General features: G+C 50.2%; 2 protein-coding genes across 4 annotated transcripts in view; one reads left to right on the plus strand and one right to left on the minus strand.

Annotated features, from left to right (window-relative positions):
- Positions 1–2,522, minus strand: part of NISCH (nischarin) — a 29,390-nt gene extending 26,868 nt beyond the window's left edge. Inside the window, exon 1 of one of the 3 annotated variants that reach the window (XM_069027564.1) lies at positions 2,325–2,513. In XM_069027564.1, the coding sequence (XP_068883665.1) occupies positions 2,325–2,411 (87 nt within the window). In that variant the 5' untranslated portion in view covers positions 2,412–2,513. Of the gene's footprint in view, positions 1–2,324 lie in introns of all 3 variants that reach the window. The other 2 variants (XM_069027565.1, XM_069027566.1) reach the window with 2 other exon arrangements.
- A 4,738-nt stretch (positions 2,523–7,260) lies between these two features.
- On the plus strand, positions 7,261–13,357 carry TNNC1 (troponin C1, slow skeletal and cardiac type). Its single transcript, XM_069027567.1, has 6 exons — positions 7,261–7,364; positions 10,814–10,844; positions 11,159–11,305; positions 12,193–12,307; positions 12,417–12,553; positions 13,181–13,357. Exons 1-6 carry the CDS (start codon positions 7,341–7,343, stop codon positions 13,210–13,212), a joined length of 486 nt encoding a protein of 161 aa, XP_068883668.1. The 5' UTR covers positions 7,261–7,340; the 3' UTR covers positions 13,213–13,357.
- Positions 13,358–16,048: the final 2,691 nt, after the last annotated feature.

Below are 16,048 nucleotides of genomic sequence, written 5' to 3' on the forward strand. Positions count from 1 at the left end.
TCAACATTACACTGAACTGTGAGCCTCCCTGACATATTCTACAGGATCTAATATCACAGCTGCCAAATGGATGTCATTACAGTCCCCTTCTATTGAGACTGAGCTCTGAATTACAGAGTACAAGAAGCTCATATGCCACAAGAAAAACAACTGTTTCAAAAACAAGGATGTAAATAGGATCACTGCCACCTGAACACATGGTAATGGATGAAGATCCAGGTTGCTACAGCTGTATTTCCTTTCTTACCTTTACCAAACTTGACTTTTACACCATTTAACAATCTTTGCCCTGGTGTAGGTCTTTGTCATGTCCTTAAGCTCTAGTCAACTAATTCTGAACACTAAACACATGCTATTTTTTTCAAAAACTTTTTATTCTGTGATGAATTTTGTAAAACTTCTGCTTTCATGTAAAGATCTATTCCCACACTTCTAATGGCTTGAGCCTGTCTCATAAAAGCTGACTGCAGGCTTGGAGTCCTGCTAACAGCTTCAGGAGGTTTACACACAGGCAAGCTTAGTGCCAACATGCCTTCAAAAATGCAGCAAGAGAATCGAAGTAGGACCAAATACTGGTAAATCTTGTCTTTCATACACTGTAATTTTAAAGCTCCCAAGAAAAATGGCATTAAAGTAGCATGGTATGTCCATAACCATTAAAGAAAGAAATCTGGCCTTGAAAAAGTAAGCTTTCTTTTGCTTAGCTGCAGCAGCTTAAAATGTTATCCTCAACTATCAGCTGATCAGATGAACACTACCTGCAGAGTTACACACCTGAACTACAGCTCATTCTAGAACATTAATGGTATTACCAAAGCATGGCCCAACCACAGCACTTGTTTGAAGTCTGAAGCAGCAAAGGAGCGCCTGTTTCACCTCCTGCACCATAACTTCAAGTCGGATAAAGGGGCAGATAACACATTTTGTCAACTGAATGCACTTGATTTTCTCATTCACTGGTATTGCATAATACTGATGGAAATTCTCAACACCAGCATTAACACTGCTGAGTCTTGGTTCACACCTGAAATGGAAGTTTCCAGTCCCCAAGCCACAGGTCTCACCGTGCCTCTCGGCTGACTGAGGGATCAACCACATCCTAACACACGCCCCAGTAACACCTCAACAGCAGTGGTACCGTTTCTGTGAATACACATCATGCAACTAAGAGAATGAGCTCAGGCACCTCTCAAAAATTTGTTTCAAGCTTCTAACCAACTCCTTCACTGAATGCTCCGTATGTTTTTGCCGGTAAATATGGCAACTCACCACCTGAAAGTCATTCCCACACAATCATGTTTCAAGGGTCATCACCTGGGAAGGAGTTAGGCTCTTCATGCGCCACAGCTGTGTAAAGCTCTGTCCTATTAACAACTCAGAAATCACTCTCCTGTTGCTCTGTTTTCCCTGGATACCTTTACAGAACCAGGAGCACGAAGTATTACTTTTATCCATCACACAACTTTCCAAATACTGTCTTTCTACATCATTGCTCCCCTTTCCCTTTTCTCTTCTCCCACAGCAGGAAGAAGCCTGATGTCATCCATGTGCATTCTACCGAAAAAAGGTCTTTCAAATCACACTAAAATAAGGCAGAAGGAGAAAACATTTTTAGTTATATAACTAAAGGGTGGTGTGCTCGAGACATTTTCTGTCTGCAATTATGCTGAGGTTTGTTTTAGGATGAGCTTCTTCCTGAAAAACAGACCAATTAACTCTAAGAATGAGAACAGATAAAAACAAGTTATACATCAAAAGCTTCATTCCTTCCCCAAATGAAAACACTGCTGGCAATTTTTTTTTTTTGGTGGGGTAAGAGAAAAACTGTCTATTCTAAATCATCTAATTTCCTCTGGAAATAAGATCAGATTTTTTATTATTATTATACTTTCGAAGGAAAGAGTTCCTGCTTTGTTTAGTCCAGCTCTGAAAGCTATGTTTACTCGACAGCAATTTTTCATAAATATACGCACATACACATAGATATATAGACGGGCAAGAACATGACATTTGCTCACGGAGCCTCCGCCTCTCCCAAAGGACCACGGCTACGCGAAGCTCGGTGCCGCTTTTCCCGGCTGAGCACCGCTCCCACGCGGCTCCTTTCCCCGAAGCCCCTCGGAAACTTGTGCCAAATGTCTCGCTCCGTCCTCAGCGTGGGCACAGCTCCGGCCGGGTACTGCTGTGGGAGGCAGCCCGGCACCGAGCCCGGCCTCACCCGCTCCCCCGGCACCGCTGAGGCGGCGGGCCCTCTGCCCCACACCTCCGCTCGCTGCCCCCATCCCCGCTGCCCGCACGTCCCGCACGGCCTCCCCGCTCCGCACCGTGTATGTCTCCACCAGCTCGGAGCCCAGGACTCGGGCCTCCCGCGGGGGCTCCTCGCCGTCCTCGCCTCCCGCCGCCGCCTCCATGTCGCCGGGAGAAGCGCCGGGCTGCGGCCGCTCAGGCCGTCACGGCTCCCCCGCGCCCGCCGCCGCCGCCCGCACCCGCCGAGCGCCCGGCCCGCACTGCCGCCGCCGCCATGTTGGCTCGACCCCCTCAGGGCGCGGCGGGCCCCGCCCGCGCCGCTTTATGGGCACCCGGGGGCGGGGCCGGGCCGGGGCGGGGCCTGCGGGGGCGGGGCTGAGCCCATCGGGACGCGCACGCGCGGTCGCTCTGCCGGCGGGGCGTCGTGCGGGGCAGTGCGACGGAATCCAGTGGAATCCAATGGAACGGGATCCAACCCCACGGAATCCAGTGGAATCCAATGGAACGGGATCCAACCCCACGGAATCCAGCGGAATCCAATGGAACGGGATCCAACCCCACGGAATCCAGTGGAATCCAATGGAACGGAATCCAACCCCACGGAATCCAGTGGAATCCAATGGAACGGGATCCAACCCAACGGAATCCAGTGGAATCCAATGGAATAGAATCCAATCCAGTGCAATCCAATGGAACAGAATCCAACCCAACGGAATCCAGTGCAATCCAACGGAATAGAATCCAATCCAGTGCAATCCAATGCAATCCAGTGCAATCCAATGCAATCCAATTCAATACAGTGAATGCAATGCAATCCAATTCAATCCAGTCCAGTGCAATCCAGCGGGATGCAATTCCTGCAGTGCAGAGCTGCTGAGGGCTGAGTTCCCTCCCAGCACTGTGGCTGTGAAGCTGCCCCAGCTGGTGGCCGCTCGTGTGCAGCTCAGTGGCCACCAAGGGCTTGGACACTGTCACACCGGGCTGAGGTGCCACTGCAGTGGTTCTGTGACTGAGCTGCCTGGTCCCATCCCAAAAACAGAGCTGAGGAGCTGGGCTGATGGTCCAGACCTCAGGAATGAGCCCAGAGTGAATTCAGAGTGTTGTTTGGAGTGATTTACTGACAGCATGGACTTTACTTTCACTGTCCCGCTGAGCATGGGGAAGTGTTTCAAGCCTGTACACACTGAAGGGATATTGCCAGGAATTTGTAATAGAACGGGAGAATCTAAAGGATGCCAAGAAAACCCTCCTCAGCCTTTTCCCCTGAGCTGACCCTGCGTTGCCCTGAGGGGGAGTCATACTATGGCAACCTTTCTGACAGGCTGTGCGTGCAGCCCAGGAACGGAAAATTGCAGGAGAGACGATATAATGAGATTCTTTAGGAGTATCTGAGTGTATTAAAATTGGGAGGTTATCTAGAAAGATTATATTTTGGCAGAAGGATGCATCAAGCATCCATCAAGGCTTTGAAATATACTCTGCACTACATTACACACAGAGGGATTTTGTTTTGGGTCATCAAGTCACAGGAGATTTTGTTAAAAAGCACCTTCCAGCAAAATGAAGGCGACATCTGTCTGCCCTTCCTTATGGTACCTAAGAGAGGATGCAATTGGCTGAATATGGTGTCATTAATAACAACAGAAGTGCAAATGCCCTGGCTGGATGTGTGGAGCTGCAGGGCCAATGCTGGTGTATGACAGATGTCACCAGGCAGATGAGCAAACACACCTCTGCAAATGGAGCTGGACAAACCCATTCTGGGGGTTTTTTTCACTGAAAAATGTTTTCCCTTGGTCAGGATGTAGCTGAAGGATGATGTGTACAAGAACAAAACACAGTACAGGCAGCCCAAGAGGGATTTTCTAACGCTGTCCCAGCATCAGGAGCTGCTGCTGAGCTCAGCCTCTTCATGAGATAATAAGTGGGTTTGGAGAGCAACTTTAATTAAGCTTCCTCTGAATGTCCCGTCTCCTTAATTAAATAACAGTTTGCAGCACTGGCACCAGCTCTTGGGTGTGATCAGTGCCTGTCTCCTCCTCCTAAAGCAGTTCCTGGCTGTAGGCACAGAGGTGGCTCACAGTGTGACAGCCCTGTCCTGGCTGGCAGTGAAGAGACAACAACAGGAGCAATGTGGCTGGGGAAGGGGGCACATGGGGCCTCCTTCAGCTAAAATGTTCTGAGTAGGGCTTAGGAAGCAGTAAATTAAAGAATTTTGCTGTTGCTGGGTCTGGACTCTCTCAGGGCCAGGTGCCTGAGGCAGGGAAGGGGGATGCTGGAACATTTTGCTGCAGTTTGGAGCCTTGACACAGCCCAAGGAGCCCTGCAAACATCCCTGATGTCAAATAAAATTGCAACTTAGTTGGGCTTCTGCTTTTTATTTCTTTATATTTGACCTGAAGAATGCCTCTGCTAGTTTTGCAGTGGGTTGGTTTTTACAGCTGCTTGGAAATGAAAACCTGAAACGAGGTTTTGGAGGAAAAAAGTACTGTAAAGCTTCCCAGTTGTCTTGGTACCACGGACTGACTGACAAGTGGGACAGCATGTCAGGATGCAGCTGGAGCCTGAGCTAACAGGCTGCACTAACCACAGTGACAGCCGGTGTGCCACTGAGCCAGCCATGCCCAGATTAAGGGCACTTGTGCTGGCAGCCCTCCTCAGGCTATAGATAGCCACGCTCCCTCCCTGCCATGGGGCTCATGTGAGGAGGCAAAGGAAGCAGCAGGAGAGGATGGTTTTCCCTCAGAACACCCCATACCTGCAGTAGCCACCCCCTGCGCTTTGCATGGCAGAGGCTCTGGGTTTCCCTACAAAACCCCAATTGCCAATTCTTTTGTAAGCAAACAACTTACGAGAGCCAGGGGATGCTGGAAGCTTTGTCTCCAGGCAGCCGATGGGGAGGCAGGGGTTGGCATGATGCCACTCGCCTGCACCTCCTTCCCCGGCAGGAACATCACCTCCCGCTGCCAGATGGGATTTCAGCCTTTCCTCTGGGCTCAGCTGTTTTGTAAGTCTCTGCTCGCAGCAGATGTTCACAGGAGTGCAGCTTTCCCATGCCAGTGCGTAGGGTGGCAGTAGCCCAGATTTCCCCATAGCACACAGAGACCCTTCCTCCACATCCCAACCTGAATTTCATCCCAGCTCTCTCCAGCAGACCTTTTAAAGGCAAGGTTAGAGCCCCCACTCCTGCGCTACATTGACCCTAAATAAATTCTGACGCATCCTAGGGGCTGTTTTCAGGGGGTGACTCAGAGCCACCACTTCCCAGGATGGAGGGCCAGGGCCAGGCGTGATTCCTCAGCCCCTGCCCTGGTGCCTGGTAGTGCCCAAAGCTGGCACCTACCACCCCACTGTCTCCACAGTGAATCCCAAAGGGGGAGAAGCAGCCAGGGGCTGGGGCTTGCCTCAGGGCAGCACTTCCTTGGGAAGGTCTCTGTGGGGTTGCCCAGGAGGTTTTGGGTGATGGTTTGGTTCTGGGGGACAGTGGGACTTCCATCCCAGCCTGTGCCCTCACCTAAGGACAGGTGCCCTTTAACAAAATAGCTGCTTCCCTCTGCAGCTTTTTCTGCCTTTCATATGTTCAAGGCAACCAAAATATTAAATACATTCCAATTAGGAAGACTAACTGCTTCAAAAATCAATTCCTTAAATGCAAGTTTTCCTCTTTATTCCATCTGCCACCCCCATGCTGAGCAGAGGCAGGGATGGGCTGAAGCCTGGGCAAATCAAAGCCAGCAGGTGCCCACAGGACCACAGTTCCTATCAGGCTGTGCAGTGAGTTAATCTTTCAGGACCCAGAACCTGGGAGGATGTGATGTGGGGATGGCTCTGTGCTCACCTGCCTCCCCACTTTGTGCTGACACCACCCAGGTCCCTGGTTAATGCTGTTCAGGCTTGGGCATTCCATAGGGACTGCAGGTTTTGCCATGCAGTGTGATTCCTCTTAAAGGGGGATTTTTAGAAAAGATGAAAACTAACAGCTGCATTAATTGTATTTTCCGTTTTGCAAACTAATTCTGAAATGAAGCAGCTGGAGGTGCAACTTTGCCACTCTGAGGTGTCAGAATCATCTGCAGCCCCTCTGGACACAAGAGGGAGTCCTGAATCATTAAAAAGAGAGGTTTGGCTTTAGTTGCTGTGGATTAAAACACTTTTCACTGCACTGACAAAACTGCTCATCACTTGGAGGCCTTTGGTGTGTTTTGCTCTCCACCATGGCAGGGTAAATCCATGGTAAATCCACAGTAAATCCAGGAGTGTGGATTTTAGCCATTTGCAGTGGGGACAAGACAGCTTATGGTTGGATAAAGTGAGTCATGATTTCCTAAAGGACCGAGAATTATCCCTGGAATCAAACAGAGCTGATACCCCATTTTGATAGCTGATCCCCACCTTTTGCAGCCCCAGCTGAAAACAGAAGACTGGGGCAAAGCTCCATCTGTCTCCACACTTCTCTCCGTGGCACTGGGACCGCACATTCCCCCCATCCTCCGCGCCTGCCCGCACCCGGCATCGGTTGCCCCGAGGGCATCGGTCCCAGCTGCCAGTCCCCCACGGATTTGGGGACACCCGGCAGAGGGGACGGGGGGCCCTGACACCCGCTGTTCCCACTGTCCCGGGGGACATTTGCTGCTGGACAGGGATATTTTGGGACATGTGCCTTTCCAGTAATGCCCAATTCTATTTGGTACAGGATAATCTTTCTAACGCAGGTCCCAGAGGAAACACTCTGGAGGTGGAGGTGACAGGATGGCACGGGTCCAGCCAGGACAGCCAAGTATCGCAATATATCAGCAATTTCGGCAGGTCTTGCTGAAAACTGGTGGCTTGATCCCACAACAAAGTCACGAGGAAACCTCCAGCTGCCGCGGAGCGGGGCTGGGGCTGGCCCCGGACGTGCCAGCGCCGGGCTCGGCGGTGTCCCCATCCCAAGGCACGCAGGCGAGGCATTCCTGGGGGGCTGGGCATGCGGGGCTGCCGTGGGCTGGTCCCAGCCCCCGGGGCCGGCACCCCCCTATATCAGCCGTGCCCGCGGGGCAGCGCCGGCAGAGCGACCGTGACAGCCCCCGGCCCCTCGCCCACCCGCTCCAGCCATGGACGACATTTACAAGGCAGCGGTGAGTGTCTCCCTTTGGGGCTCTGGGTTGGGGAGGGCGGTCTGAAACGGCGCTGGGACTTCTGTTGTAGATTTCCCAAAGCTGTGATAGCAATAATTCGATGGAGAAATGGAAACGAGAAATAATAATAGGGCAGCAACTTTTAGTCAGCATTCTCATCCATGACACAGACCCTTCCCTCTCATGGCTCTGGAAGTTTCACACTCCTCTTACAAATGTGAAACTCTCAATTTGCTGTTAAATTATTTACAACGACCCCTGGTTCCCCACTGTAAAGCAGGGATATGGCTCCTAGGTGAAGCTATAAATCTCAATAAAACCTGCATGGCGTAAGAGATGATTCCTGGTTTTAACAGACAAAGCAGAGCAGGATTTCCCAGGAAATAAGCATTATTTGTATGGATTAAAACCTCACCCTCTTTTTTCTGGTGCTTTACAACTCTGCTTTACAACATTGCTATGTTTCCCCCCTCAGCTGAATATTTTTCCGGGGGATTTTAAAAAACCCTTTTCTCCGTTATTCCCAAACCTCCTCCTCTGCTTTGCTGCTCCTGCTCTGTGCTGTGCAGAATCCAGAATGTGAGCTATGCCCTGGGGAACGTGGAGCATCCTTAGGCTATTTTAACTTCCACAGCTGCACGCTGTGCTCACTGTGTAAACCCAAACTATTTGGTCTGTAATAGGAACACTGCATTATTCTGTAATGTAGACAGAGATGTGCCAGTGGAATAAGGATGAAAATAGATTCTGGATTGTGTGGATTGCTATTGCATCCATAACTGGACTTACAGTAAGAACTTTTTGGTGCTTTTTCACCTCTTAAAGATACAGCTGATCAAATTTGATTTTAAGCAACATCACAAAAAATGCATCATACAAGTCTTATTATAATTCCAAGGTTTTCACAGGGAAGGAATATAGTGCTTCGTAGGTAATTGAAGAAAAATACCCCCAGTGCTCACACATCCTGTCCTTTGGTCAGCCCTGAATGTCAGAAAATAGAACCCCTGTAGTGATCCTGATTGTGTGAAAAGGCTCAGGAAAGGCTGAGTCCCCCAACCAACACCTCCAAAAGGGAGAAAAACGGAACCTGTAAAACCAAAGAACATCCAGGCCTTTCTAATTAAGGTTTTAAATTAAATATGTTCTCTGTGACTCAAGGCACAGGCCCTTTCCTCACTGTATAGGGACCACATGCCCATTAATTAGGTAAATGTAGGGTTTGAGTCCTGGGCATTAACTGCCAGCACCTTTACAGAGGCAAAACAAGGCCAAGCCAGGCACAGCTGAGACAAACAGCCCTTTTGTGGATCTATTTCCCGCTGTAAGAAAACATTTACCTGGGGAAAAAAAACTGAAGAACTTCAGTTTCCCCTGTCTGACTTCAAAGGGAAGCACAGGATGAAGAGGAGAGCTGATAAAAGCAAAATATGGAAGATTTGGCATTACCAAGGCTGCTGCAGTGTTGTGAGCTTAGAGCTTGCCTTCCCACAGTGCAGGCAGGGAAATCTGTTCCTGGAATGATGTGGAGAGAAAAGAGGCATAAGGCTGCAAACAGCACCCATGTCCAGAGGGAATTATGAACAGCTCAAGAGACATCTCTGTGACAAAAATGTCTCTATAGCAACAATGCATTTAATTTACATACAGCACATCTATCACTTTAGTACTCAAGGAGGCTTCAAAAGTGAATAGTTTTCTATTTTCTGCATGCTGATAGCATATATTAATACTACATTTATGCCAAATCCTCTATGTGCAGCCAGAGAACCCAATGCATTTTCATCTTACCCACTCATGCCTAGATAAGGGTGTGCAAACACGAAGCTATTTTGGGAATATTTTTAGGCTCTGTTAAGCGGTGCTTAGAACAGTGCCAGGGACAAGTGTCCAGATAAAGGGCTGCAAGGATAAATACCAAAGCCTGGGAACAATCGGGGAGCTCATCTTTATCTCCAGCACCTCGCTCACCCAGGCTTATAAATAGCGACTGCGCCAAGAGTGTCATGTTACAGAGCAGGACGTGGCAGTGGCCATCGTGGTGGTGGCTGCCCTTGCTCTGCCCAAACAATGTCCACAGGGGGCTGGCAGCTGCCTGCCTGCCTGCCTTCAGCAGCACAAGGGACACAATGGTCTTGGGCTTCCTCCAGCAGTGGAGGAAAATCCTGCCGCTGTCCTTAGTGCTTTCTGACAAGTCCTCGCCTCCCGGAGCATGGGGGGTGGGATAAAGTGCTCTGCCTGCTTCCCACAGGCTCTGTCCTGCTAAGGAAAAGTACTGTCCTTGCTTCTTGCTGCAAGCAGGAAGGGTTTCCAGCGGGCTTTTGCAAAACCATTGCTCTTCAGGGCAAAAGAATCAGTTTTTGTTCAAAGACAGTGCCACAACCTTGGGTTGTAGGGTTCTGCCCCAAACAAAACATGGCAGGGATGGGTGTTGGGGGCCACTTGCACAGCGATGGCAGCAAGGAGACTTTAGTAGGGTCAGATGGGGCAGACATGGGGTCCTGCCTGGCTGGATCTAGAGAGGCTGTTGAACCAGCATAGGAAAGAAAAGTCAATGTTGTCATGGATGCTACCAAAGGGGCAGTTGGACAGGTTAGTGAGGTCAGCAATTTCAGATAAGCAGTGCCAGGAACAAAGCCAAAGAGAGAAATGCACTTAAACAGGTATGGCACAGAGCTGATTCCCCTTTGCTCTCCTCATTGATTATTTTCATTAATTCATGCTAACTAATAAACTCCCACTGATGGTCTGTGGGGATTGAATCAGGGCAGAGCTTGGGAACAGTCTGCCAGCCCACGTCAGCTAATGCCTATTGGCTCCACAGGCTTTTTCTTCAGAGAGATTCCCAAACAGGCTAAAGGGAATAGCAGCTCCCTTCAGAGACAGACACCTTTGTAGTAACACTGCCTCAGATGGAAGGAGAGCAGTTAATGCTCTGGATAGGGCAGGATTTTCCTGAATCTAGGGCTGAAAAACAACTACCAGGGATAGCCTTGTCCACCTCTCTGTCCCCAGGGATGTCTCAAGCACATCCCATCTCTGATCTGGCATTGGCCCACATGCAAGCAGCCCTCAGCAGTGCAGCCATCCTGCAGTGAAACCTGCCAGCAACAAGAAATTATCTCCACATGGTAGACAGAGGCATATTCTTTTCCCAGCGGGCTTCCCCTGCTTGTACAAAGGCTATTTCTGCCATGTATTAGCATCTACTACTCTAGAGAAGTGATGTTTGCTTCAAAAGAGATGTGAATAATTTTTTTAAGGGGAAGAACCTCTACAAAAACTTGTGGTGTCAAAACCCCCCTGGCTGTACATTCCCTGGTCCATGAGGTTGACTCTGTGAGGTTTGGCTGACCCTGGCAAAGGCTGTTGAACAAATAATGTGTCCTTTTAGCAATTAGTGATGCTGACAAAATTAAAATGACTTGGTGTCTGTGTTTTCCTTACAGGTTGAGCAGCTGACAGAAGAGCAAAAAAGTGGTAGGTGCATCTTCAACCTGACACCACAGCCTAAAGTCGAGCTCCCCAGCCAGCAGCCCAGCCTGCCTCAGCAGTAACACTCTGGAAAATGCTTTGGCCAGATGGGCCAAGGCAGGGCATGACCCAGGGACTTTGATCCACCAGCATTTCTAGCAAGGCAGTTTCTGTGGTGTGCATGGGTGTCCCACCACGCCATGCCTGGGCACTGCTGGGGTGCACAGTCAGGGGAGGCTGTGCCTGGGGTGAACCCCCTGCCTGCAGGGCCAAGGTGCAGGGCAGGACCCCCTCACATCTCCTCTCCCCTCTCTCTCCAGAGTTCAAGGCTGCCTTTGACATCTTCGTGCTGGGGGCAGAGGATGGATGCATCAGCACCAAGGAGCTGGGGAAGGTGATGAGGATGCTGGGGCAGAACCCCACCCCTGAGGAGCTGCAGGAGATGATAGATGAGGTGGATGAGGACGGTGAGAGGTTTGGGTTTCTTCCACTCTCCCAAGCACCACCCCCACATCTGGAGGTGTGGGGGCCATCTGTGCAGTGCTGGCAGGATCTATGCTGGGGACAGTCACAGCTGTGGGGAGCAATCTGCAGTGCTGTGAATTCAAAGGACATCCACCAAACCTCAGCATGGTTCCTTCAGGGAATTTCCAGGCAAAGAGAAACTATGAAAATTTTTATTCCTACAATGATCAGACTGCTTGAATTGATTTTGGGGGATACTCTGAAATTGTACAGATCCTTTAAAAAAACAAAATATAGGCTGAAGAACTGCCATTTCAGAAATGCTACTTAGAGGATTCTGTCATCAGGAAAGTCTCTCACTGCTCTAGTGTACACACCCCCCACATAACTAATTGTCAATATCAATTAAATCAGTGTACTGATGATCACACATAGCAAAATCTTCACTGTGGGCATTTGGGCAGAAATACTAAGTAACTGGAAAATAAAATAGCAGCTTAAAATCTGGCAAAAAAGGACAATATCTTGAGTGATTGAAAACAACACTACTGTACTGTGGATACAAAACCACACTGCATGAATACCTGCCCTCTGAAGTTTTCAATATTAATACCGAACTGAGATGGACAGGTTATCTCCACAGCAGGAATTTCCATTCTTTGGTGCTTCCAGAAGGACTTTTGCCAAGGCAAAATGACTGTGAAAGGTAAAAATTCACTTATGAGGTCAGAGAAGGGCTTCAGTCACTTCAGCATCCTGAGAGTGGCCTCTTGCTTCAGGGCTTCTCTCCTGAGGTTTGACCTTGTTTGCTGAAGGGAAGTGTGATCCCCCATTGACACCGCCCGTCCACCCCCATAGCTCCAGCTGATGGTGTCCATTCTGCCCACAGGCAGCGGCACTGTGGACTTTGATGAATTCCTGGTTATGATGGTCCGGTGTATGAAAGATGACAGCAAAGGAAAAACCGAAGAGGAACTCTCAGACCTCTTCAGGATGTTTGATAAGTAAGAACCATGACCACAGTGTGGAGGGGTGGTGGGAGAGGTGCAGCCACCCCAGCTCCCCCCTCCCCAGCAGCTCTGTCTGGTCCTGAGCTCTTCTGTCCTGGCACAGAAATGCCGATGGCTACATCGACCTTGAGGAGCTGAAGATCATGCTGCAGGCAACAGGAGAGACCATCACCGAGGATGACATAGAAGAACTGATGAAGGATGGGGATAAAAACAACGATGGCAGGATTGACTATGATGGTAGGACTCCTTCTTGCATGTGATTTGGTCACAAGCCCTTGGTCATTCCCCTGGGCAGCTCCCATGGTCTTGGTTGCCTTCTCAGATGAGCACGAGCTCACGCAGGCAGTGCTGCGCAATACACCTGACAGGAGCATGTGTGCACAGGGATGGGGGGGTTCTTATGATTGTGAAATACTAGCAGGGACCTGGGGCTGCCTGAACTGTCCCCTTACAGTGAAAGCCAACCTGCACTGAAGCACTGCCACTTTTCACCAGTCCCCTCCTGCCCCCTAAACACAAGCACCATTTCTGAGGGGCCGTATCTTTGTATGTGATGCTGACAAAATGACCCCCTGACCATTTCTGAGCTGAGTCAGTGGCTGTGTCCTCCCCCCTGGCACTCACCTCCAGTGTTTTGGTGGCAGCTGAGGGTGACGCTGGGCTCCGGTGACATTTCCAGCAGGAGTCACAAGGAGTCCTCACCAGTCAGAGGAGCAGTAGCGATCCCCCCCTTGGCCTCTCGCATATTGTGGGGGTGGAAAAGGAGACAGGGCTGGGAAAAGCTGCCAACAGTGCACTTGGCAGCTGTGAGGGCACTTTGGTCTCACCTCACACCTCTTGTCTCCAATGTCTTCCCCTTGGCAGAGTTCCTGGAGTTTATGAAGGGGGTTGAATAAATCTGAGGCCAGATGGGACAGCTTGAATCTCCTAAACCCTCCAGCTCTGCATCTCATCTCCTCGACTAAGTCCCCTGGCTACTGGCATGAAGACTGAGTGCTGAGAAGGGTGGCCCGGGGAAATAAAACCTGTTAATACCCAGTGCCTCAGCTGGTCATTCCTTGGAGGTTCAGTGACAGCTTCACCCTGTTGTGTGCTCATGATTAATGGAACCACTCCTGGGGGCCACTTCTGGCAAGGTGAGATCACAGTTGGAGCTTTCAGCCTCCAAGGAGGTATTTTGCTGCCAGCCCAGTGGCAAAGTCCATCCAACAGGGCCATGGGTGCTCAGTGGGGAGCTGCCATGTTCCATCTCCTCACCCTGCCATGGTGAGCAGGCACAGGAGCTCGCACTGGTGCCAGCTGGTTTAACTGGAGCATTGACAGCATTTTAGCAATGGAATATGAATTACAACCCACTTCCAGCCATCACTGAAATCCTTACAGCTCCTCTGCTCCCTAGTCTCAACCTGGCTATCCTGAGGGTACACCTCCTCCTCCTCCTCACCAGCCTGACTGGCACCCTGTGGCATGTGCAGAAAGAAGACCTCAATTTGCTTTGGAAACATGAATAAAAGCCATTCCTAAGCTGGACTGGATGCTCCTTCCTGTCTCACCCAGCCTGGTGAGAGGCAGGTGCTGGCCCTCATAGTCCTCCTGTAGCCCTGGGTGGGAGCCTCACTACAACAAATGAGACACCCAATTTTCCCTGAGCAATCACATCCATTTGGGCTACTGAGAAATGCACAACCCCACTCTGAGTCTCAGCTCCCAGGTGCAGGGTGACAGCAGGGCCAAAGAACGGAGCTGTCCCCAGGGGCCCCGAGCACTGTCTCCTCTCATCCCAAGGAAGCGCAGCATTCCTGCGGCATTAGCAGCTCTCCCTGCACATAGCTGCCTCCTCCCATCGAATTACAGCCTCAGCACAAGTCACACATTGCAGTCGTGTTGCTAAAGTCAATCGTTTACCCAAGCAAAATAAACATTGGCAGGGCAAGGCACGAGACTGTGTTGGTGCAAGCCCTGGCGATGCTGCCCTCAGCCCTAGGTGGCCACACTGCTGGGCCAGTGCCCCAGGTCTGCTGCGTTGTCCTTCTGCCTTTCCTCCCCAAACCAGCTTTTTTTCCCCCTGCTTCTGTGGAAATAACACCCTAAAGCAGCTGTGACACAATCTCATTTATAGAAACAATGAAATATTGCAATCCCATTTATAGCAATAATGAAATATTGCAGTTCAGGACAAACGGGCCTGAGGTGAAAACAGGCATGAGAGGGGTGGGCAGCTGGAAGGACATGGCTGTGTCTTTCCTCTGGACAAGCAGCACTAAATATTTTGCTCAAACAAGGCTTATAACAACAGAAAAACTAAAAAAATGAACCTGTCAGCTAGAAACCCAAGGTATTTTGGAAACAGCTCTAATGCAAACATCTGTTTGACCCACTCAAAGGGGTCTCCCCAAGGGTTCCAAGCCCTTGATGCCACAGCTACTGCAATTCAGCAGGACTACAGGTGCACCAGAAGCCAATGGAAACATGCTAGGTCTAAGAACCCTGTGACAGGAAATGCTCCCAGGTGTTAACAGATTCTGTTTCCAACAGATCTGTAGCCTGGAGATGAAAAAGAAACATTTCCCACCTCTCCAGTGTAGCAGCAGCAGTTGTTTCCCACTGAAACCTGTGAGGACACAGCACGTCCTCACATTTTACCCCAGGCCTGGGAACCTCCAGAGAGTTGCCAGTACCTGGGTTTCAGCCAGGAGCTGAGGTGACCCCTGTGGGTGACCCCCACACCCACAGCCACCCAGCCCACAGGCAACCCACCCCTGCACTCACATCACATCAGGCATCACTGACAGCCCCCTTATCCTCCTCTGTCCGGGCCAAATCCCAGCATCCAAAAAGGACTTCTCCAAGATATCCACTGCTTACTGATAGGCTTTGGCTCCCTGGAGGGTGAACAAGAGAAAAAAAGAGGTTAACTCCTTCCCTTCAGTCAGTTTGGTGGCTTGGACTGTGCTGTGACCCAGGGAAAAGGAGGGCTGGAAAGAGCCACCTGGCCCTGTGCCTTGGGTCTTCCCCCTTGGCTCAATGGCACTGGCAGCAGAATGCCACAGCCTCACCGGCTGCCCACCCTTTTCCAAGAGTAAAGCAGGGAAGGTGGTGGCTGGAGAGAGAGAACAAAAGTCTCGCAGCTTTCAAAACTTGTCAGTAGAAGAGCAGATACACTGGGACTATTTAGGCTTTTTCTATCCTTAGAACAGGAGGCTGGGAAGCCAGGAAAACTTCTGCCAGGCTGGACTGCCTTGACACACTGCCTGTCTTCCCAGTCAGACAGCAAATGCTGCAGGGTGAGGAGCTGTGGGTGGATTTCACTGTTGGTTAAAACATGGGAACAACTGCACGAGGAATGTAACACGACATGACAGGCCAGCGAGTGGGTGAGTGGGCTGAAAAAACACTCACCACTGATCCTCCACACAGGGAATGTGCTAACAGTGAATGAAAACCACCCTGAGGAGTCCATGTATCTGTGCAACTGCAAACCAAATCGCAGTTCACTGCATGTGTAGTGAACTTCTGGTGCCCGAAAGCATTTAAGGAATGTGACACAAATCCTCATTGTCTGAGGAAAAAAAAGCAATTGAAATAACTTTTTTATAAATCAGGTAAAAAGTAATTTTCTGGTCCCTAAAACACTCCCTAGATCTGTGTGCTTTTACCTCCAGCAGAGACAGGAGCTGAGAAGGCAGATGACAGTAGCCCATGCCACCAGACCCTGCCATCAGGCCATTTATC

This window comes from Aphelocoma coerulescens, chromosome 12, assembly GCF_041296385.1.
Source record: "Aphelocoma coerulescens isolate FSJ_1873_10779 chromosome 12, UR_Acoe_1.0, whole genome shotgun sequence".
NCBI classification, from domain to species: domain Eukaryota; kingdom Metazoa; phylum Chordata; class Aves; order Passeriformes; family Corvidae; genus Aphelocoma; species Aphelocoma coerulescens.

What these genes read in the sequence shown, in the direction of transcription:
- TNNC1 (XM_069027567.1), top strand. Translation starts at nt 7,341, where the DNA reads ATGGACGACATTTACAAGGCAGCG. An exon ending in AGATGAGGTGGATGAGGACG is followed by an intron (nt 11,306 to 12,192) that starts GTGAGAGGTTTG and finishes TTCTGCCCACAG; the next exon opens with GCAGCGGCACTGTGGACTTT. An exon ending in TGGCAGGATTGACTATGATG is followed by an intron (nt 12,554 to 13,180) that starts GTAGGACTCCTT and finishes TCCCCTTGGCAG; the next exon opens with AGTTCCTGGAGTTTATGAAG.